The sequence below is a fragment of the Pollicipes pollicipes genome, unplaced genomic scaffold (assembly GCF_011947565.3).
Source record: "Pollicipes pollicipes isolate AB1234 unplaced genomic scaffold, Ppol_2.1 Scaffold_3447;HRSCAF=4054_pilon_pilon_pilon, whole genome shotgun sequence".
Taxonomy (NCBI): domain Eukaryota; kingdom Metazoa; phylum Arthropoda; class Thecostraca; order Pollicipedomorpha; family Pollicipedidae; genus Pollicipes; species Pollicipes pollicipes.
The window spans coordinates 42,250,986-42,274,705 of NW_023596297.1; the positions used below are offsets into that span (position 1 = coordinate 42,250,986).

The following is a 23,720-nucleotide window of genomic DNA, read 5'->3' on the forward strand; positions in this document are numbered from 1 at the left end:
TCGCAGCAGCCTGGGCGGTTGGGCCACCCCGCAGTAGTCTCAACGGCCAGGCCTCACCCCGCACCAGTTTGAGCCGGCGATCCCCCTCGCAGCAGTCTTAGTCGTCGGCCCTCCTCGCAACAGTCTTAGTCGTCGGCCCTCCTCGCAACAGTCTGGGTTGTCAGGGCTCCTCGGTGCAGTCTGAGCGGGCCTTCCCGTGCTCTCGTTGACCGGACGCCTCAGCAGGTGGCGGAGGGCCGACCGGCTGGCTGATGTGAGCCAGGTACATATCGCACAAATATCTGCCGTCATTGAGGCTTTATGACATAGTCAGCTCCTGAGGCTATTGGCGTCACCTGCCTCTCACCATGGCAAGAAGTGCGGCACCACAGGGAATCCGGCCCCGCACCCCCTGTTCTCCATACGCGCGGTGATAACGCATATGCGTTAACCACCGCACTATCGGCTCGCCTTGAGCGGATATTGAGCGGGTGGAATGCATGGCTGTGTCATTACCGACGGCCTTTCTGTTCGTCGCATCACTCGTGTCCAGTGGTTTTCGCGGGACTCAGCCGAGCAAAACGCCGGCGAGCTCCTTAACAAAGTGCAAGCGAATACTGTACAGTTTCGGGTCAAAGACTGCGGTTCATGGGGAGAGTCTGTTCGGGCTCATCCCTGTTTCCATGGGTGCACCTCAAACACACGGTCATATTCTATTCAATGCCTTTTTACCCACTTACTTCCGAAAGTTTGGAAGAGGTCGCTGTCGTAATCCTTGCTCACGTCAACGGTGCACGATTTGTTCTGTGTTGCGCTTTGTGTGCGCTATGAGATGGACGTAGCACGCACCTTAAAGGAAAACGGGTTAATACTGTGACGCAACTTGTGGTTCTATTCTGTCATTATAACCGCTCAAAAAGCGGTCACCTGGAACAGGCCGTGCAGTTTGTCATGAACTACACTGGCTGGTATGATTGCCTTTACTTGCAGACACGGTCGGCGTTCTCTTCACATCAGGCTTCAAATCTACACCCATTACCCATAATTGCGATGTCGCAATAACCAGACAGCCGTGTGCACTGCCTGAAGTCTATTCACTTAATCATCCACTCAATGGAAACCGATTTTCCCAACCAATCGTACTCACATCATTGTAATTTTGATATGAGAACCCTGATAATACCTGATGAAGGGCTCTGATAATACCTGACATAGGCGTAGGATCATTTCAAAAGTCAGCAGGGGGGGGGGGGGGCAAGCTCAAGGCGTACTTCAGAAACTTTTCCGGAAAGCAGGCCCGACGACCGGGGCGAAGGGGTAGAGATGGACGTTGTTATCTCTCTTTATTCAAATGTCATGGCTGCTATGCTAGATATGCATCTAGATATGTTTCCCACTGGTGTGCAATTTTGCCTATTCGACTTATATATGCCATTCGGCGAATAAGGCTAGCCAGCTTCCCAAGATTAGTCATCCTTTTCAACATAGTCTTCCCTGGGAACGCGAAATTCCACGAGCGGGTAGGCATTTTGTGCCATTGAGGCGTCATCTGTCTTCACAGGGAAGATGCTTAAATAAGGCCTGGACATAGGTTGATGAGAATTTTGAATGTGAATCGATAGCTCACAGCGCGACAGATTTTTCATGCGCCGTGTATTTTGCTGGCCGCTTTTCAAGAGATAAGACTTGCCGCAGCATTTTGGGCGGAAACAAATGCGGAAGCTTGAAACCGTCAAAAACAGTGTGACAAAAGCCATAAAACTGGAGATCCCCTTTACAACAGCAACAGAACGAGGGCTCATCCGTCATATATTCCTTATCAGAGCCCTACTTCCGTCCCCTGTCGGTGGCCACTGCCCATGACACCGGCTGTCTCCCGTATGACTGATTGCGAACTGATCGTATGACTGCTTTATTGCATATTTCTGGATTAGCATTACTACTAATTGGTGTGTAAAACATTTTGCACACCTGTAACAGCATCTTTTTTCCGAATTATCTTCCCTTACACCACACCACCCCAGAAAAAGCCTCCGGAAAACTGCCTGCCTTAGGTATGAATTGGCCCAACGGACATTCAATTACCCATTATTCAACTGAGACGACTTGATCTGCTTTTGTGTGTAGGCAGGGGCGTAGACAGAGCCTTGCTAAGTGGGAGCACAGGGTTGGCAAAAGCCCCTCTTATGGTGACTCCCTAAAGTCCCCAGATATAGCTGACTTGTTAACAAGGGACACGGTCTTCTTTGTTTCATCGTCATTTTTGTCTTGCAACCAGAGCAGAAACCAGAAGCTACCATGGGATCAATTCTGCATTTTGAAGTCAATAATCTGCAGAAATCAGATGCTTAACAATTGCATGAAATAAATCACAGGTGCTCCTAATTTACAATGGTTGGGGGGACTCCTCATAAACAGACAGAATTCAGAACCTTTTTCGGAATGTTTTATCTGGGTTATACAGGCATTCAGGACATCTCAAAGGTCGACTGTAGATCGATATGCTTGATCGAAGTTTGAAGATGAAATTTGATTCTGTAGCGAGTGGTTCACAACGTGAGTTATCATAGCCAATTTGTATTTGCTCGGAGATTTTTTTAACACTCAGTCAGAATCGATCAATGATGCAACTTATGTAACGTGATTTTTTCATATGCACGCTCGCAAATTTTTGCACCAAGAACTTCGACATGGGGCGCTGTAGTCTCCATAGTCCGCGGAGCGTCAGCCCAGTGGCTAACTTTTCGCCGCGGCTCACTGGTGGACGAAAATGATGGCGCTTCTGAAATAACACCTTTAAAACGCGCCCGGCTGGCCGGCCTGACCCTTCGTTCGGGTGGGCGGGGGTCAATTTGACACCCTCTGAGATCTCAATAACCATGAGAGCTAGAGACACCAACTTTATAGAGTATATTGACTTGTGCGTGAACTCACTGAGGTCAAAGTTTGAGGTTCCTAGGTCATGACCTTTGGGTCAAATAAGGGCAAACAAGGTCAAGTTCCAGGTTGGTCTCTAAAGTGCTCCCAGAACCTAGATAATTGTTTCTAAGCAAAAGGTCGCATGCACATTTAGGTTCAGTGACTTTGTCTGACCTTTATGCTCTGAGTTTTGCATTTGAATAAGCGACAAAGTTTGCGCCCGACAGTATGCTCTTAAAAACCAAATGTTGACCCGGGTCATTTTAGGTCAATGACCTATCATGACCTCTAAGAAATCCATGGAAGATGCGTAATGCGGTTCCTGCCATCAATGAATTCGAAATAGACACCACAAACAATCCCATACAGCAATCCTTAGAGCAATAAAACAGGTTGGTTTTGACTTTGTTCTGATCTTCATACCTGACTTTAGGTCAATGCAATTTACTCATTCAATTGTTGTGTTGTCTAAGAAAGCATTTCAGAGCTGTATAGCTTCGTCTAACGCTTCGTCATTGCATCGGATTGGACGATTCCCTGGAAAAGGACTTCGCTGAAACTATGGCCTGACTTTGACTCGCCCTAGGTCAGCGACCTTACAAGTTACATCTAATTTTCTCCACCAAACGATCCGCTTTTCAATTGTCTACAGCTATGCAGAATTTGGCGCGGATACGCCGCGCCGTTCGGAAACCATTCTGGAAAAACCCTCGGGGGTCAATTTGACCCCCGAGCGCGTGTTAAACACTTTAATCGATTAGTAATATAAGTTGTGTGACGTAATTTTGAGCATGCGCACTTGGAAGTCTTAGTAACAAAAACCTAGACGCCAGGTGATACAGTCTCCGTAGGCCGCGCAGCGTCGGTCCAGCAGTTAGTACTGAGCCGTGGCCAACGGGTGGACGAAAATGATGACGCTTTTGAAAGAAGTACCTTTGAAGGCTTCAGGGCATCAAATGTTATATTTAGAAGGCAGCCTGGATGCCTGTTTGACGCGTGCGATTTGTGGACTGATGATAAGAACGGACTGGCCCTTAAAGCACCGCGAAGTGGTGCTGGAATCTGGTGGTGGAACTGGAAAAGTAAAGGAAGCAGTGGCCGACTCCGTTCGGTTTTACGGAAGTTGCAACCCAGTCCATCGCTGTCAGTGCTCTCGAGGTTGCAGGCGGGCATGTTCCAACCTTTTGGTGTGATGTTTTCACTAATCCATTCTGAAAGAAATGAGCGTTCTCAGGCAAACATGGATGACCTTGTTCGTTTTTTTTCTAAAATTCACTTCGACCCGCTCTATTCAACCACACTGAAGACACCCTATTTCCTTGCGGGCAAGGGGCCCCTTGAGTAGAACACCAGGAGGCACATTACGGGTTCCAGTCAGGGACTGGAGGGCCACTCCGTCCCATCGCGAAGTGTCTTCCGGCTGTCATTCTGGCGAAACAGGGCGGGATCTTCTGGTCAACCCGAAGGCCATTAGAAGGATTATCATATCACATTGTTCCCCTCCCTGACACAGAAGGTCTTCAAACCTGCGCATTTGGCCCGGATCAGCATAGGAACCCTTATTGACGCAAGAACATGCCGGATCGCCGCAGGCGGTCCAATGATTGTCACTTAGACTGCAGTTTCATGTTTTTCTGTGATCTTCAGAGATATTGAGGGCTCCCTCAACGTAGATTGTAGCTGAAATGGAATCCCAAATTTGCAGAGTTGATCACTGATAAAAATTATGCAATGTGGTTTTGGACATACGCGCTTTTTAGTCATAGCTACAACAGCTTCCATGCCCGGCGTTGCAGTCTCTATACGCCACCCGACGTGGGTCTGCGGCTGTGATGTTAAGATATGGGCAATAAGCCAACGAAAAAGATGAAGCCTCTTGAGGAGGGTGGCTGGTGAACTAGGCTAATCGGCATGCATGTTTATTATGGCGCACAAAAGCTAAACGCAACATAAGTCTGGAAAGTGAGGGGGGCATTTAGCACTGCTGGCCCCCCACCTGGAAAAGTGGAGAGGGGGGGGGTATGGCTCCTGCCCCTCCCCCCTGCTCCTGCACCCATGATACCTGATGAGAGACTCTGATATGAGCACCCTGATGATATGTCGTGAAAAGCTCTAATATTATCTGTTTAGCAGGCAAAGATTTTCACTTATATCACGCTCGCACAATGGCGGTCCACGAAACTGATGAATTTTGGCTAGGCCAGGTTTACGTTTTGGCAGCTGCGTCAAAATTGTCGGCGAGCAAGCTTTAACATTTAGAACCCTCATTGGTGCTAGTGGACCAGACTGCATGATCGTACAACTTCATGGTCGAGGCACTCTCGGTGTGGGTTCCAGTGCTCGGCCTTCGAGTCACTCTCGGTGTGGGTTCCAGTGCTCGGCCTTCGAGTCACTCTCGGTGTGGGTTCCAGTACTCGGCATTCGAGACCATTTTTGAATAAAGGTAATACCGATTGGTGCCCGGCCAATCCTTGGTATCGCTATGCCTTGGACTGTGTCACGCTCGGTTAGTGCTTTGCAGATGGTCAATGCCTTACACAGTGAAGCTGATATCACATATTCATCTGCTCTGAATAGCAACATCTGACACCCATCTCTAGCAAATGGTGAAGGCGTGGTTAGCGCCCCAGCGCTGTGGCTCACGGACCGTCTGGGACGCTCCGACCCATGCTCGCCAGCAGCACCGCACGTAATTCTACCAGTAAAATCGTGCTGATTTCGTGTCGTGCTCGGCTGAGCCACCGATAATTGTCCATTGTCTCGGCTCGTGCCTTGCCGATTTTTCGCCATCAGGAAACGTTGCGCTTTCCATTTCAATAGAAAAGGGAGATAAAGTTCGGTGATATTGCCCATTTTACGGAATACAGGCGTGATTAAACAGCTTGTGGGCAAATGCATCGAGAATGACGTATCACATATCAATAATGTCACATCACGTTTCAGGGCTTGCGCTATTTACTGCATGCGTATGGCTACGTTCACTGCGAATATATAACGCCATCAAAAGCGGGGCTGGCGAATAATCGCTCAAGCCTGCCGCGTGTCTTCACCAGTTCGACATGCCCCCTGCTGGTTCCGTAAGCAAGCGCTCCACTCGACGGGGCCGTTATTCCGCGAGTGATGAGTTCGGCAGAGCCGGCGGCTGGGGGCCGGCCAGCCACCCCTGCCCGGTCCGGTGCGGATGCCGGCCACCCCTGTCCGGTCCGGTGCGGATGCCGGCCGCTTCTTGTCCGGTCCGGTGCGGATCTCGGCTTTTCGCCGGGGCTGGGAGAGAAAGAGGGACGTGCCGCTGGAATGTGGTCTGGACCGAACGCCAGAGGTAGGCGCGTGTCAGTCAGGAGCCACTGGCGCCAAGCCGTTTGTCAGCGGTTTGCTGAAACTGTGTCACATTCAGGAGAGACTTTTACCGAGCAGTTTGTCGGCGGTCTGTTGGAACTGTGTCACCTTCAGAAGAGACTGTTACCGAGCAGTTTGTTGACGGTCTGCTGGAACTGTGTCACTTCGGTGCATTTCCCGCCTGGACTGATTACTCGGCCAGTGCTCTGACTATGGGCCTAACCCGCTTATCACACAGCTGTCCGCTGGAGTCAAGCTGAACTTGATTGTCCCAAGAAAATGCAAGACTATTTCGTTATAATTCCTGGACTTTGACAGCATTTCTAACGCCCATAACTATTTTGATAGGCTGCGTTAAAATTATGACGTTCTCTCTAAAACGTCTCCCTACGTCACTGAGACATTTCCACCAAAGGCTTGTGTAATAACCATACAAAAATACTAAGTTTTTACCTGTTGTGGGCATGGAAACTTGTAAATTAAGTGTTTCCCATAAATGGATATTTTGGTCTCCATGCGGTACATTGATACATTTGCCCGTATCCTTAAATTACAGTGGCATTTCTGTTCTTGCGTGCAGCCGTTTCCATTTACCGGTACAGTCCGTCTGCAAGCTTCTTATGCTTCAACTTGAGAGAAAAGGTGGCTGGCTGATACATGGCTTAATATTTGAATGGCACGGTCAAGTATTACTCAATAAAAGTTATAATATACTATGGCATGCTATAACATTTTTGGCCATGGCTGTTTTGATAATTATACCAAACCGCTTAAGTTAGTGTAGAACAATCCTTCATAACCTCAAAATCGCATCATTTTTATCACTTTTTGGGGGAGAGAGAAGGACTATCATTGGTCCGTATAACCAACTGAAGTTTTACATGTAGGGCAAAGCTTGCTCGGCTTGATGGATCTTGCATTTGATAGCTCCAAGACTCAGCATAATATTCCCTCGCCATGGTCTTTACTTCGAGCAATACCCATTAAACCCACCTGCGGTTGCATCACAACTGCCCCACGGACGTTCTCTTCTCCTTGTTGCTATTTAATTACAACCAGTGTCGCATTTCATCAGCTTTGTTGTATTGGACACAGAATGATGAGCGGAAACCTTCGTCAAGTGCTTTGGACACTGCCTCCGCCATCTGGACGGCGCTGACGCAATTCCGTTTGCCCAGCCGGCGGAGCTGGCAGGCTGCCGGCCGCCGGGCCTCGCCCCACCAGTGGAGTGGTGTCGGCAGGCCGGCCGGCAGCAGCCGGACGCCCAGGTCTCTCCAGGATGGCGGCGTCACACCAGATGCCGGCCGCCGGGTGCACTGACACACATACCGCCTCTCCCTGCGCGGGCCGCTGTGCAGCCGCGCTCCGCCGCCGAGCAGGCTCCCGGCCGCCGATCGTGCACGCCGGGATTGCCGCAGACGCCGCGACGCGCCGGCTCTGTCACCGGAGGTCGTGGCCCTGCAGCCTGTTGCCATTCGGGCGAATCACCTGCTCTAGAGCCGTAGTATTCGAACCAGTGGGCATTTACAACATCAATGAATCGTGTAAAGGACGAGGTTTGCGACCTACTCACCGGAAATAAATACCAGTTCGTCTCGGCAAACCGGCCAGGATACGTGACGTTTGTCGAGGTAAGGAGGCACATAGTATCGGACTGGAGCGACGCTGGCCTACTCACGACGTCGGGCTGGAGCGACCCTCGCTTTCACGCGATCTCAGCGGCACAGGTCTCTCGCACCCGCCAACTGTCAAGTGTCGGACAGAGGTCTGCTCGCTCTAAGCTTTTGGTTTGAGAGCTGCTTCGGGCCGTGCCTGGCGGTGGATTGCTGTGGAAACCGGCGAGAGAAGAGTGTATTTGTCTATCTCGGACGTCTGGTCCGTTTGGACTTGATGTCGGGGACACAATTAGCATTTTCTTCGAAACAGACACAGCTTTTGGTGATTTCTTTTTATAGGTACAGCAACACGAGAAATATGATTTTGTCTTCACTTTTCCAGATCCACCTTCACATTCTAGCACTAGTTTGTGGGTTTGTTAATGCAGATTTGCTCCTATTATAAAGATGAATATCGCGCAGGTAAAATATACCCCGGACTTCCCTGTAAAACATGCTGTGAAGTATTTAAGGATGCTTTCAACCATGCCATCATTTTTTTTTCTCCACCGAGTGTCATCAGCAGGGCCGATGCACTCGCGGCATGCAGAGATTGCCACGCCATGTTTGTGTTTCTATTTTCAACACTAGCGAGCGCACATGTTTTTGCCATTTTTGTAGAATTTTTAGTACTCAATGCTGATAAAAGGTTGAACATCAACAGACGAGCATAGGTCGGTCATGTCAGTGTAGAATGTTGACTACATTTCGAACCACAATGTACATTCCTGGTGTCCTCAATGTTTGTAGAAACCAGAAAAATTCCAGCAAAACCCCTGAATGTTGTCAGCTTAGAAAGAGCCCATTGTACATTGAGCCCCTTGAACATTGTAAATCAATAGCGCAGGCGGCATATTCCATGCAGTCATTTGATATCTAGCTTCTTCAGTTCACTCGCTTCAAAATACAAGCAACTGTATCTTGTAGTGGCTTATGGCTTCTAGTTAAGTTGAAGAATGATACTATATTACTAAGCTGAAGAGAGTCGTGACCCTTCGAAATCAAGTGAGCTAAATCCGATTTTTGGGGAGGAGGGAGGGAGGCTTTCATGATCATGGCGCCTTTTGCCAACTCGGTGTGCCTCCTCCTTTTACCAAGACTCTGACTGCGTCCCTGACAACGATTATCCGGCTCAGAATGTAGTGCAAACTATGTGTTATGGTGCCTGCTTCACTCCACACATCAAAATCCCGCTGTGCAGTGGTGTACAGTCAGGCACGCACAGGGGTGTACAGGCAGACACACACAGCGATGCACAGGCAGGCACACACAGCGATGTACAGGCAGACACACACAGTGGTGTACAGACAAGCACACACAGTGGTGTACAGACAAGCACACACAGTGGTGTACAGACAAGCACACACAGTGGTGTACAGACAAGCACACACAGTGGTGTACAGACAAGCACACACAGTGGTGTACAGACAAGCACACACAGCAGTGTACAATCAGGCACACACAGCGGTGTACAGTCAGGCACACACAGGGGTGTACAGTCAGGCACACACAGCGGTGTACAGTCAGGCACACACAGCGGTGTACAGTCAGGCACACACAGCGGTGTACAGTCAGGCACACACAGCGGTGTACAGTTAGGCACACACAGCGATGTACAGTCAGGCACACACAGCGGTGTACAGTCAGGCACACACAGCGGTGTACAGTCAGGCACACACGGCGGTGTACAGTCAGGCACACACAGTGGTGTACAGTCAGGCACACACAGTGGTGTACAGTCAGGCACACACAGCGGTGTACAGTCAGGCACACACAGCGATGTACAGGCAGGTACACACAGCGATGTACAGGCAGGCACACACGGCGGTGTACAGTCAGGCACACACAGTGGTGTACAGTCAGGCACACACAGCGGTGTGCATTTAGGCATACACAGCCGTACACACACAGTGGTGTACAATCAGGCACGCACAGCAGTGTACAGTCAGGCACACACAGCGGTGTACAGTTAGGCATACACAGCCGTACACACACAGTGGTGTACAATCAGGCACACAGAGCGGTGTTCAATCAGGCACACACAGTGGTGTACAATCAGGCACACACAGAGGTGTGCAGTCAGGCACACACAGCAGTGTACAATCAGGCACACACAGCGGTGCGCGCGCGCGTGTGTGTGTGTGTGTGTGTGTGTGTGTGTGTGTGTGTGTGTGTGTGTCTGTGTCTGTGTCTGAGTGTGTCTGTGTGTGTGTGTTCGCGGATGGCAATATCAACATCCGGGCTATACACGCCGCAGTAGCCCCTAGTGTACCGGGGAACAGACGACAGGTGAAGCTTGCAAATGACAATAAAAAAGTCCTTGAAACCGCTAACACAACATGGAAACAATGCCGGTGTACACATGAAAATTACCTATATTTGTCTTTCATAGATCTTCACATAATTATACTCGAGTCGGGTTTCAGCACGATCCCATCCGACATGCAATAGCACTACCTGTTAACCTCGCGTGGCCATCGTCGGAGTCAAGTTGAGACGCAGTTTTGATTTTGTAGTGTCGTCCATGCATGACGTTACATATGGAAGGGCTATAAGATTTGATGGAGCGTAACAGAAGCGTGGCAAGGGGAAGGCGATCGGAGGTGAACATCGTAACTCTGTGTAGCTGCCAATCATGCTGAGGTGCTTCTAAAATGTTTTCAAACCGTGAAGACGGGTAGCTTTTGCTTCCTCATACTAAGCAGCGCGCCTGTCGATTTTCGCTCAGTGGACCAGTGTGTTAACAGGATAGAGGTGACAAAAATGCGTCACGTCAAAATGCATACATGCGTCACGTAATGTATGCACGGCTTTTGTGCTCCTGCTAGCTTGTCTTCCCAGTGCGGATGGTGATATTGTTGGCAATAAAAAGGAAGACCAATTAATCATTTAATGGGCAAGCTGACGCACGAATAACAACGAACCGTTTGTGCCAAGATGCAACGTGCATACGTTTGTCGGGTGTATAATGAAACCCAACAACGCTCTGGCATGACCAGGAGTATTGGGGATCCCACGATGTTTTGCTTTCATCTTTGACCACGAGCCAGTGCTCATATTGATTTGCCTCCGGTCATCATCATAACCTATAACCTGCTGGCCCCAGTGCATTTCACAACACAACCATTTTATTACATTCTCAGACGGCTACGTTTATGTTCATGAGATTAATGGTGCGTCAATCCATATTTTGCCACTTGAATTTCTTGCTGCCAAAATTACGTGTTTCTGTCGTCTGTTTTGAAAACAACTAAATCCTTCCCGTGATACTCATAGCTCAAGCAGCCCAGCGCCTAACGCCAGCCCATAAGCTGTCATGATGGGATAGTTGGCACATAACCATCTCTGGCTTTCTACGAGACTCCATCAGTACCGCTCAGCAATAAAGGGAAGTTTTAAGTAGCTTGGTCAGACAGGTAGGTCAACGTCCGAACTGCACTTTTTCCCTTCTACCACGTGAGATCGGATCGGCTCCGGCATCTACGAAATCATTCTGAATGATCCACACGGCGAACAGGTGAGAAATCGGCTGCCTATGGGCCATGTTGTTAGCTGCCTAATGCATCTGGCGTGTAGTCCGCGGCTGGTTGCGCCTACCCCTGACGCCGTGAAAGCTGCCATAGCCGTTGATGCTGGCGGTGGTGCACGGCCGTTCCGATAGACGAAGAACAGCTGTTCTGAGGAGCATTTCTATGACTTCATGAACGGTAAAGATCCAGGCCCCAGTGTTCAGTAGTCTGCAAAATACATGCTACTAACATCAAAGGTGCCGTTTTCTGCTGACTGGACATTGTGTGTGATGGAGCAGTAACGCGCTGCTAATTTTGCAGACGAGATACCGCTGAGCTTCCTCTAGGCACAAACACATAAGGGCTTTTTCAGATTCGTTGGCACTCACGCACTTCGACTAGTGCAAAACAATTGCGGTTATGAAATGACTTTTAGCATTACGATGGATTATCATATGCAACTAGAACACACGACAAAAGTGAAAAAAAAACATCAGTCCGATATCTCGAGTCCCCTTTCTGGCCGTTCACATTCAGCGATATGTTTCTCTTATTGTGCCCATTCAGTGCCAGTGGAGTTTCTCCAGTACAGTTTTTGCACCGGGGATAGTGGACTTGAGACGGCGGTGGAGCGGCTAATTCCAGCTGGCCTCGCCACATCAGCTGCACGTTGTTCGCTTATTACTCCATAGCTGGCTGCCTTTCAGACCACGCCCGCCGCCCTTGAGACAACGGGCTATGCCACGTTACCCACGGCCATGCACTGCGATAGCAGCCGGCACGCAGCGAGTGGTCTGCAGTGAGCTGACCCGGCCCAGCGGCCTGGCGCAGGCGGTCAGGGTCGCGGTCCGGCCCCGCCCCGCCCGCGGGCCGCCGGGCGTTACCCCGGCGACGGCCGCCGGTGGCGGAGCAGAACGGCCGCCGTCGCCGCACACCACGTCACGGGCCAGCACGGCCGTAACGCGAGCCCTCCTCGGCGCACACCACGTCACGGCCTAGCACGGCCGCAACGCGAGCCCCCCTCGGCGCACACCACGTCACGGCCTAGCACGGCCGTAACGCGAGCCCCCCTCGGCGCACACAACGTCACGGCCCAGCACGCCCGTGACGCGAGCCCCCCTCGGCGCACACAATGTCACGGCCCAGCACGCCCGTAACGCGAGCCTCCCTCAGCGCACACGTCACGGCCCAGCACGCCCGTAACGCGAGCCCCCCCCCCCCCCCGGCGCACACAACGTCACGGCCGACTGGGGCGTGCTCAGGGCTCGACCGGAGCAGGGGCCGGCCACACGAGAGCCGGGGCGCTCGGACGGCAGCCAAGTCCGGACGGGGGCCGGGGCTGGTCATATGGGAGCCGGAGCTGGTCCTACGGAAGCCAAAGCTGGCCACAACCCTGCCCTGGTATGAAAATGGAGGGTCCGAGGTTAGTCTTACCCACTCATCGTGCCGCCTGCAGGGCGAAGACATCCTTCACGGGTACCACATCAAGTCGAAAATGTGGCGGGCGCCACCTGTCGTATCGCTTATAATCAGATCGGTCCTGGGGCCGCTGGTCCGTCCACGGCACTACCGCAGCGCGGGCACAGCTGTGTGCCGACAGCTGTCTGGCTCCTGTTGTGCACACGGCTGCCCTGCCCGGCTCGGTTCGCTGTCTGGCCAGTCCCGGTTCGCTGTCTGGCCCGTCCCGGTCCGCTGTCTGGCCCGGCCCGGCCCGCTGCTTTGCCCGGTCCGGCTCGTTGTCTGGCCCGGCCCGGCCTGCTGCCTGGTCTGGTCCGCTACCAGCCAGTGGGAGCTGTCAAGGAGATACGGAAAATAGCACCCAGACGCTGGCGGGTAACCCGAGCGGTACCGCTGCAGGAACCGGCGCATCCCCGGTGCCTCTGCCGGTGGCAGGAGCGGTTGCGCGGCCTGCCCGGCGCATGCTGCCGCTCGATTTGTCACGTCTTTATCAGGCGATCGGCTACCAAAATTATAATAGCTTAAATGTGCTATCAGACCTAACGCTTTGTTATACGCAAATATTTTATGTGAAAAGCAGGAGCCACCGCAGCGGTTATGATCAAGTATTGAGAGCAAGTTCCCTCAGCTGGCATGCCATGCACCGGACACCAACTGGGGTGCAATGGCGTCGTTCGCAGTGGCTATTTATGACAAAAACGTGTGAAGTTTGTGCCAATGGGGCTATTGGCTGTTTTCTAGAACAAAAAAGCTTTGAACGCATGGTGAGGATGCCGCCTCTGGCGTACATAGGACGCGGTAGTGTCTTGTTCAGATAACGGGCACGTGCAGTCTCTGGCGTACATAGGACGCGGTAGTGTCTTGTTCAGATAACGGGCACGTGCAGTCTCTGGCGTACATAGGACACGATAATGTCTGGTTCAGATAACGGGCACGTGCAGTCTCTGGCGTACATAGGACGCGGTAGTGTCTGGTTCAGATAACGGGCACGTGCAGTCTCTGGCGTACATAGGACGCGGTAGTGTCTTGTTCAGATAACGGGCACGTGCAGTCTCTGGCGTACATAGGACACGATAATGTCTGGTTCAGATAACGGGCACGTGCAGTCTCTGGCGTACATAGGACGCGGTAGTGTCTTGTTCAGATAACGGGCACGTGCAGTCTCTGGCGTACATAGGACGCGGTAGTGTCTTGTTCAGATAACGGGCACGTGCAGTCTCTGGCGTACATAGGACGCGATAGTGTCTTGTTCAGATAACGGGCACGTGCAGTCTCTGGCGTACATAGGACGCGATAGTGTTTTGTTCAGGTAACTGGCACGTGCCGCCTCTGGCGCGCATAGGACGCGATAGTGTCTTGTTCAGATAACGGGCACGTGCCGTCTCTGGCGTACATAGGACGCGATAGTGTCCTGTTCAGATAATGGGCACGTGCAGTCTGTGACGTGGCACGTTGAAAACATTAGCCCCATATCTCGTGCACGAGCGGACTTTGTGGGGCTGAGAGATTGCGTCCAAGATGCGTGCCGTGGTAAGGATTGGATAGATACTGTGAAGCACTTTCGTAAGGGAACGCTGCATGATGGAAACGGGTTTTGCAGCCATAGGTGTGTGAAAATCCGGCAGACAAGCAAACGGAGCCACAACACGCACCACTTGACGCAGCAAATTAGCTTGCGGTAACCACTCACAGTGTACCTCTGCATGATATCACTCTTGCGATATTGCATTGAAGGTCCTTCGATTGTGGTCTGATGAAGTGGGCATATGGCGAACAACAGTCCGTCTTCAACATCAATCACAATTCCGGTGTACTGGCGCATGCGCGGCAAGGTAGCTGCCACTGAGTGGGAACTCGGCGACCAGCGCGGCTACACGTACTTGATGACTGTTTACCCCTTCTGCATCCCAAGCTTGATGACTGTTTACCCCTTCTGCAGGCCCAAGTTTGCAGAGGTCAGGCGTAATTGGCTGTCTTGCCGAACGGGCAAACAAACAGTGCTGTAAAGATCAAAGTCACTTCCCAATGGATGATTGACAACGACAAGAGTGGGCAGAGTAGGTCGCTCAGGCTCCGACAGCTTCGGCACGTTACCTCGTCGGCGGCCCGCCGCGCCAGAGCCGGCGGCCGGCTGATGGCCGCTGGCCTTCCGCTGGATGTCAGCGGCCAACCCGTCTCGTGGCTGATCTCTGACGCTGATCTGTCGTCGCAGGAGAGCGGCTGCACGAGGCGTCCGGTCAGCTGAACACGCTGATAGTTGGTCCGGACCACTTTGAGCCGCTGGCAGGTGAGCTCAGCACCCTCACCTGGACAGGCTTCAAGCCAGCCTACAAAACTGCACCGAGCTCATAACAAGGATGCTAGGTTATCCACTGGTAACTTACTGAAGCACTGATTTGGTTGATGGGAAATACTATCGTCATCGCCTCTGTGGGTCTGACAGATAGTGCCAATGATATCGATGTCTATTTTCGTGATGACTGGCAATGCAGCTCCGGTAGTTGTATTTGTTAGGTAACATGTTGTGCGGTCCGCGTGCACCATCGCACCATCGCACGATGATGATGAGTGTGGTGAGCAAGGGCTCTCTGCCCTAAAGCAGTCTTGTTGGACGGGTGACGTTTAACTGGTAAGGGACTGCCCATCAGTCTTCCCATTAACATTCAACTTGCCGGCATTGCTGCACGTTAAACTTTACCAAATCTGCCTCCGACCTGGAACTACACGATCGGGTGGTAGAAGTTAGGGATCACGCAACAAACATCGCTTAGCGTGAGCTTTGATCCCAGAAATGCATCCGCTCAAAATGTTTTGATTACATCTTTAAAAAGAGCTACTACCTTTGCGGTGGCATCTGAAAAGTTGATGAAGATTTCGCTCATCTTTGATTTTCATTTGAAGTGGAAGTGCAGATGGTGTCCTTCAAAAAAGCCGTGAAATAACCAACAGCGAACACAAAAATGAATCATCGATCGCGGAAGATCAGTTGAAAAACGGAGAAGAAAGTTTGTTGAATACTAACAGATGTGTATACAGGAGGAGATCCGGCATTCCAAACATTTCCTCAATCAAATTATCAGTTTAATCCTATCTTCTGGAAGACCTGGGATCTAGGAGGGTTCATGGTTCAGGTCTCAGACTATTCCCGGGATCACTGCACATACTGCAGCCCAGCGCGCCATTCTATTCGGTGAATGTCGTTTAGCGAGGCGTTTGCGGACCGCGCAGCTTGGACCGCGCAGCTTATCTCGTCTAACGTCCGAGTTAACATCACGTAAGGACTTGTCCGAGTGCGGTTCTTCACATGTATATTGCGTCAGCTTGGACGGTGCAGCTTACCTCGTCTAACGTCCGAGTTAACATCACGTAAGGACTTGTCCGAGTGCGGTTCTTCACATGTATATTGCGTCAGCTTGGACGGTGCAGCTTATCTCGTCTAACGTCCGAGTTAACATCACGTAAGGACTTGTCCGAGTGCGGTTCTTCACATGTATATTGCGTCAGCTTGGACGGTGCAGCTTATCTCGTCTAACGTCCGAGTTAACATCACGTAAGGACTTGTCCGAGTGCGGTTCTTCACATGTATATTGCGTCAGCTTGGACGGTGCAGCTTACCTCGTCTAACGTCCGAGTTAACATCACGTAAGGACTTGTCCGAGTGCGGTTCTTCACACGTACATTACGTTAATCCACAGCTCACAAGACCACGCTCCCTGTTCCGGCCATTACGCACGCAGTCCACCAAAAACGTATAGCAAAGCTCAGTGTAATAAAAAGCGTAGAGCTGGGGAGTCGTCTCCCATTCTTGGTATCCATCTTCCCAGCTGCGAGACGCTGACAGCTACCTTTTCATTCCTCATGAGTGTGCTTTGTGCTGTGCTTCTAAGAAGTCATGACTGGAATGTGCGTTCTATTCCAGGCCAGTTTGTTTTAGTGGTGCCCATGCTAAAACAGCAGTTAACTCTATAGTGTTAGACTATGTCAGCCAAATTGGGAAGTGCATCAGTGGCAGAATTTCTGTTGTTCTCGGCTTGGTAGACTTAGTAAGATGGTTTTATGAAAAAGACACATATTGTAGACGAAATAAAGTAGAAAACCTGTAGCATTTTTCTGCCATTTCAAACTGTGACGACAATAAAGTATGGTTGGTCCTGGCTACCTTTCGGGAGACAATATAGGCTCGGTATGCTCATGTTGCCCAGTCGTTTACTGGCTATGTGGAGGTCCTTTGCATAGGCCTACGGGGCACAGTGCGAGTGAGGAGGTCTGCAAAGAGGAGAGTCGCAACGATCTTGCGGAATGGACACTGAATAATTTTGAGTTCACTGTAGGTATTATCGAAACAACGCTAATCAATGTGGGCTCAATGCGATTAATCCTTCAAGAACAAAATGCACTTTGTACAGCACGATAACACTTTGCAGTGTGCAGCCATTAATAACTTTTCTGAAAACAACGGGATGGTTTTTGTGTGAGGTGAACTGATAAGCATCAGGTGACTGGTAATCGTTAGCGATAGCGGGGCGAAAGATATTTGAGGCGCACAAACAGGCCATGTTGTCACTAGGCCACGCCAGAGCCACAAAGCGCAAACATGCTACCGCTCGGCTCCAGCGCAGAAGGGATGGGAGGCCTGCCAACCCCCCAACCTCCTCCCCCCTCCCGACCATTTAGTCTCCAACTGGTTAGGCTCTGTAACCCGTCAGCGCTTATCAGCGGCGATACCTAACGTTATCCGCGCTCTGGGTGCCGCGCAGCGACGCCGGCGGTCGGCGAGACGCGCCTGACGGTCAGCACGCAGCCGACCAAGCTGCCAAAGCCAGGCGAGACAGGCTTCGCCACCAAGACCATCTACGGCTTCCTCGACTTCATCACCACCGTCGGCGACACCGTCGTGGTATTCACGCCCAACTCCAAGACACAGGGTGTGTGGAGGCGACTGTCATTGTGTTCCCGCGTACAAAGTTGTTTGTTTGAACACGAGGGCGCTGGCATTTGATGATGGCAGGCGCAAATGACCATGGTAGTTGACGCGTCCCAGAGCCACATACCGATCTGGTTACAATATGTCTCTAACTAAGCATGTTTAAAAGATCATCCTCTCTGTTGTTGAATCGATACAAAGGCGATGGTCGTGTAAAGTCGTCACGCTGCATCGCGGTTCAGCCTTTGGCTAGTTGGATTTGCGTTATCAAATAAGCACCGCTGAGCAGGCTCCTGACTTTTGGCAGAACATCATTTGATAAAAATATATCCCGGAACTTTTAGATGTTCATTATTTCCTTTTTCATCATATTTCCGTTAAGTCAACCAGCTGAGCCGAAAATGTGACGGTTGCCATGTGCTTGTTACAGTCCTGAAGCGGAAGCCTTCAACGCCTCTCCGGCAGACAGTCACTAGCACCAGCACGGTGCAGCAGCTGGCACCGTCAGCGGTGTCATCGGCGCTGCGCGTGGTACTGACGACCGATGCCAAGCCGTCGAGCGGGCGTCCTTCGCTGGCGACGCCGGCGGCCGAGCCGTCGCCGAGTACCTCACGGCCGGTCACGGCCGGTCACGGTACCTCACGGCCGGTCACGGCCGATGCTCTCTTCTCGTCACCTTCGGCCATCAGCCTGGAGAGTTCGTTCGAGAGCAGCACGCCGTCCAGCGGCCTGTGGCTCCAGCTGCGCCAGCGGCGGCCGGCGGCGCCGCGGCCGCTGCTGCTACCGCCGCCGCCTCTGAGGCCGGCGCCGGGGGCGGCGCTCCGTCACCCCACGCTGGTGCCGATCCTGGTCGAGGGCACGGCCACCCCCAGCGTGCGCCTGCCACCCGAAACCAAGGTCAGCCTGGGCCACAATGTCGGCTTCCGGGTGCGGCAGCGACCCGAGGCGCCGCTCAGCAGCTTCCGGCTGGAGTTCCTGTCGGCGCGGCCGGCCAGCATCGTGTCCGAGACGGCGGCGCCGTCCCGCGGCCGCCTCGTCCTCTCGTCCATCAACGTGCGGCCCACTGGTCTGGTGACCACGTTCGGCGGCACGGACGTGGCCAGCGGCCGAACTACCGTGCACACCACTAGTGTGATCGGCACCTACATCCGCGGACGGTATGCGCAGGTGCTTCGCTCCAGCAGCACCATCTTCTCGGCGGCGCGTGTGCAGCCGACGGCGTCGGCGCGGCCGACTTCCAGCCTGCTGTCCCGCCGGCCGACGCCACTGCTCGAGCCGGAGGTGCTGCCGTTGGAGCGGCTCTTCAGCTCGCTGGACGGCGCCGAGCCGTCAGCGGCGCGAGGCGAGCTCGAGCCAGTCGGCGCCGAGTCGCGACCCTCGCGCGAGGTGGTGGCGCCGCCGCGGCCGGGGCACCTCGCGCTCGGCGCGACGCGGCGCCGGCACAGCGGCCACCCCGCCGAGCGGCGACGAGAGCCGACGCTGCCGACACTGCCGCCGCGCCGCTCCTACTCGAGCGGACGTCAGACGAGCGTGAGTGGCGATGCCGCGACCAGCGACACTCCGTCTGCGGCAGGCGTGACGTCAGACGCACTCATGCCGCTGGCTTCACCAAGTCGGCGGAGTAGTGGTCGTTGCAAGAGCATACTTGCTTACTAAACCTACAAATGACAGTGAAGTGGCCGCGTGCCATTGCTGTTACGCAACGTGTCGATGACGGACCAGGAGCATTTTTGCTCAACTGGTTTTTATGGTGCAAATAGATTGTTGTGTATTTACGCCCAAGACGTAATTGTTTGCTCCTTATTGATTTAAATTGAATGACTGCTTCTAATACATCGTGATTTACAGCGCCGTGCATCTGCCGCTGACCGTCTGAAGCTGCTGAAGCGACAGGAGAAGGGACTGGAAGAAGAGGAGGAGAATATCTCAGCGAGCACCGCCCGGCCGCAGGCCCGGCAGCATCTCCGACCATCAGCCCGCCCTCAGTACTGGGAGGCCCAGCCACAGCACCAGGGCTCGCGTACACAATACCAAGACACCGGCCCGCAGCACCAGATCACCGACCCGCAGTACCAGAACAGCAGCCCGCAGTACCAAGACGCTCGTCCGCAGCACCATGACACCCGTACGCAACACCATGACACTCGTCCGCAACACCATAGCACTCGTCCGCAATACGAGGAAACGCGCCCGCAGTACCACGAGACTTCCTTCCAGTACCAAGAGACAGTTCCGCAATACCAGGCTGAACGCCTAGTGCCAAACTACCACACTGAACGTCCTCATACTGGGGGACAGTATCAAAGCGATCGCACCCAGTACCAACAGCAGGCCCAGCCGCTGGCCCAGGGACAGGCCGGGTCGCAGACCCAGGAGACGCGTCGGCCGTACCAACAGGAGGCCGCCCTCAGCGACGATTACTATTACGACGACGAGTACTACGATGATCCGCCAGCTGAGGTGGCGCCGGTCAGCACCACCGCACCGCCCGAGCACCGGGGCGGCGACGAGGTGCACGTGCTGGCGGTGAACACGGTCCAGCCTGCCGGCGCCACCGACTTCTATCACGAGCTGACCACGCTCAAGACATTGCGCCACATCACCATCGGCCGCTACACAAACAGCAAGTGGGTGACGCAGACCAAGACGGGCACGGTGGCCATTCCGCTGGCGCCCACGGTGGCGCCCTCCTCGACGACAGTGGCGCCGCCTGCGGCGTCTGCGACACCGCCGGCGGCGACGCCCGCGACGACGGTAGCGCCGCTAGCGGCCGTCGCGAAGCCGGCGGTCGACGACCTGCTGGGGCCGGCGCGGCAGGAACCGGCCGTGATGCTGCCGCCGGTGCAGCTGGACCCGAGCTCGCCTAGCCTGCCGCTGCACACCATGACCGAGACGTACAGCACGGCGCAACTGGTGCTCAAGTCGTCGGTGATTCCGCTGGTAATTGGCGCTAACACCCGCTCCTTCACCATCACCCAGTCGTACCACGTGACGCGTGTGGTCACGGCGCTCAAGACCATGCCACCGATGGAGCTGTTTAAGCAGGGCTCGCCAGCCGGCCTGGTGAGCTCCAACTCGACCCTGGTGGGCGCCTCCTCCGAGCACCAGGTGGACGAGGGCGGCGTGCCGCTGCAGCGCCTGCCGCCGCCCGACAGCCTGGCCCAGGTCGGCGGCGCCTTCGATCCAGACATGCTCGAACAAAAGACGCACCCAGAGATGTTCGCGCTGCACGGCCAGCAGCCGGCGGCGGCGGCGGCGGCGGCGGCGGCCAGCGTCGGGACAGTCGCCACACCGGCACTCCCGTCTCTCGGAGCCTCGCCGTCTCTCGGAGCCTCGCTGGCCCAGCTGGGCACGTCGGCACAGCTGCCCCAGCTAGGCCAGCTGGGCCAACTAGGCCAACTGAGCCAGCTCAGCCAACTTAGTCAGCTGAGCCAGCTGAGCCAGATGGGAGCGCTCGGTCAGCCGGCCCAGATGACGCCGCAACAGCTACTGTACATGCAGCTGCTGAGCCCGTACCTGGCGGCGCTGCAGCCGCAGGCGGTGGGGGCGGCAGCGCCGGCCGGGCCACGTACCATCGTCTCTTCGTCGCCTGTGTTTGTCACCACCACTGTCACCAGCACCAGCCGGCGTGCCGTGATGGTGACGTTCCGTGCCTCGCCTTCCACCGCCTATATCACCAGCACCACAGTGATGCCCACCGTACTGACGTCGTACGTCACCACCACCATGACGCTGCCACCGACACAGCCGCTGTTCGGCTAGTCCAGCCGCTGTTCAGCTAGCCCAGCCGCTGTTCGGTCAGCCCAGCCGCTGTTCGGCCAGCCCGGCCGCTGTTCGGCCAGTCCGACCGCTGTTCGGCCAGCCAGGCCGCTGTAGAGTCGGCAGGGCTGGATGCCTGCGCTGACCGCGCATCAACAGCACCATTCCTGATGCAGCCGACCGGACCGACGAGCTCACTGTAGTGCGGCAATGAACGCGTAGAAGGGCTGCGCACTGCCCCCCCCCCCCCCCCACGTGGCACGGACGCGTCCGCGCACCGACCCCAGCGTTGGCTCCAGCCGGCCGACAGTGTAGCTGGCCGCTACGTGAGCGAAAGCCACACAGTGCGGTAGATGAGACATACAATTGTTGGAGAGGCAGCAGTGCTTCATCTGGTCGCGGTTCAAACGGTGCACCAGACACTGAGTGGTGACGAGCAAGCCAATAGTGACGACTTTGCAAGATGTTTTGGCGTCCGACGGACACGTATGAGTGCCTCCAGCGAACGGCTCCCGATAGTTGTGCGAGTGAGTAACAACATGTGTTTAAATAATTATGTAAGGAAAACAGTATTTTGATCATGATCAGCTCCATTGTTAGTCCTACTTAGGGCAATTGTGGAGTGTCTGCGCGACTGATGCAAGGCTGTTTTGGCGTGGTAGATGAGATGAATTGGTTCCATGCATCATAGTTCTTTTGTTAAGATTTGTTCCAGACCAGCAGAGATCAAGACTATCTTTGCAGGATGAGGCAAAGGCAATCATTTTACTGGGAATGAGTGCTTCTATTGACAGTGTTCGAGTAAGAATAGTGCGCTGAACTTAATGAATGTGAAGATACAAAGACATAATTTAAGCATCCGGAGATTGCTGTCGTAACATGAAGCTTACTTGTGTACTTTGTGATATCGCCACCATGTAATGAACAAAATAAAACGGAAAATGAATGTCTCACTTCTGTCACACAAAGATCCAAAATGCCCGTCTTTTTTACCTTTCACCGTTTTGCAGAACAGAATAACTGAAAACCTGCGACCAGAAACATCCAAAATAATAATTCATCCATTCGCTCAACGGCGATCAAAGCATTCATAAACGTAGTGGCTCAGGTGGCTAAAGTGAGCACTTAAATGTTCCAGGAAACATCACCTAGCCCCTCTTACTTAAAAGGAATGTGCCACGTTTAAAGACATTGAAGCAAGCATCATGTATGATGGCACAAGCTCACTTGTACCATAGGTACACTTTTAAGTGGAAATGACTGCTCTAGACAGCACAAGGTCTCTAATTAGTGCATGTTTCTCAATACGTTGTTGTTTGATTGCGTCATCGTACCCTGCACACCACTGATTGAGAGCCAATCGACGCCCGTTATATGCACACGCACACGCGCACGCGCACGCGCACGCGCACGCTCTCTCTCTCTCTCTCTCTACTCGACTCCCCTCTCTCTCATCTTGAACGATCTCCTCTCTCTCCCTCTCGTCATCGTCCCCTCTCTCTCTCGTCTCCATCTCTCCCCTGTAAAATCGTACCCACGAAAGCCAGATTTGAACGACTCGACAACTAGACGCCTGGTCGTGAACGTCTCCAGAAACGAGCACTCACAAGATGCCAACAAACGAGGCGGAGTGCCGGCTGCGGGCCATCCCCAGCATACCTCAGCATGCACGAGGGGGGAGCGCAGGAGTGCGAGCGACGATTACCACATGGACACTTAGAGGAAGTGTTCCACATTTGTATGGGGTTTTGAAATGAGAGACATCGTCACGGCTCTGCCCTTTTTAAGACCTAAACCCTCCAGTTTCTGAGCTAAACGCCCGCGAAGACGTGCAGACTATGTCTTGCAGACTTTTCCAAGATGACCCAGGCATCCATGACACCAAGATAACGTCATTCAAATCATGTCATTCCATTGGCCACGCGGAGATCAAGGCAACTAAAAATCTAGTTGTCGAGTCACATGCACGTAGCCTCGTGGACATGTGTTGCAATTCAAAGCTGTAGCAACGGCGGACATTGAGCAAGAATATTTGGTGACTTATTTTGTTGGAACTTCGTAGCATATGTTCGCCTTGCATCCGGTGTCTGTGACGGCTGTTTCTGCTAGCCGATGAGTCGCATGTCTGTGGTGATTGTTCAGATGCCTCGCCATAAAGCAGTGCTTGAGACGTGCTCGGTC

General features: G+C 53.3%; 1 protein-coding gene across 1 annotated transcript in view; it reads left to right on the top strand.

Annotated features, from left to right (window-relative positions):
- Positions 1 to 22,485, top strand: part of LOC119092570 (uncharacterized) — a 37,207-nt gene extending 14,722 nt beyond the window's left edge. Inside the window, exons 3-7 of the mRNA XM_037215527.1 lie at positions 15,069 to 15,143; positions 17,614 to 17,781; positions 18,211 to 19,169; positions 19,236 to 19,310; positions 19,629 to 22,485. Of these exons, the coding sequence (XP_037071422.1) occupies positions 15,069 to 15,143; positions 17,614 to 17,781; positions 18,211 to 19,169; positions 19,236 to 19,310; positions 19,629 to 21,542 (3,191 nt within the window). The 3' untranslated portion in view covers positions 21,543 to 22,485. The remainder of the gene's footprint in view (positions 1 to 15,068; positions 15,144 to 17,613; positions 17,782 to 18,210; positions 19,170 to 19,235; positions 19,311 to 19,628) is intronic.
- Positions 22,486 to 23,720: the final 1,235 nt, after the last annotated feature.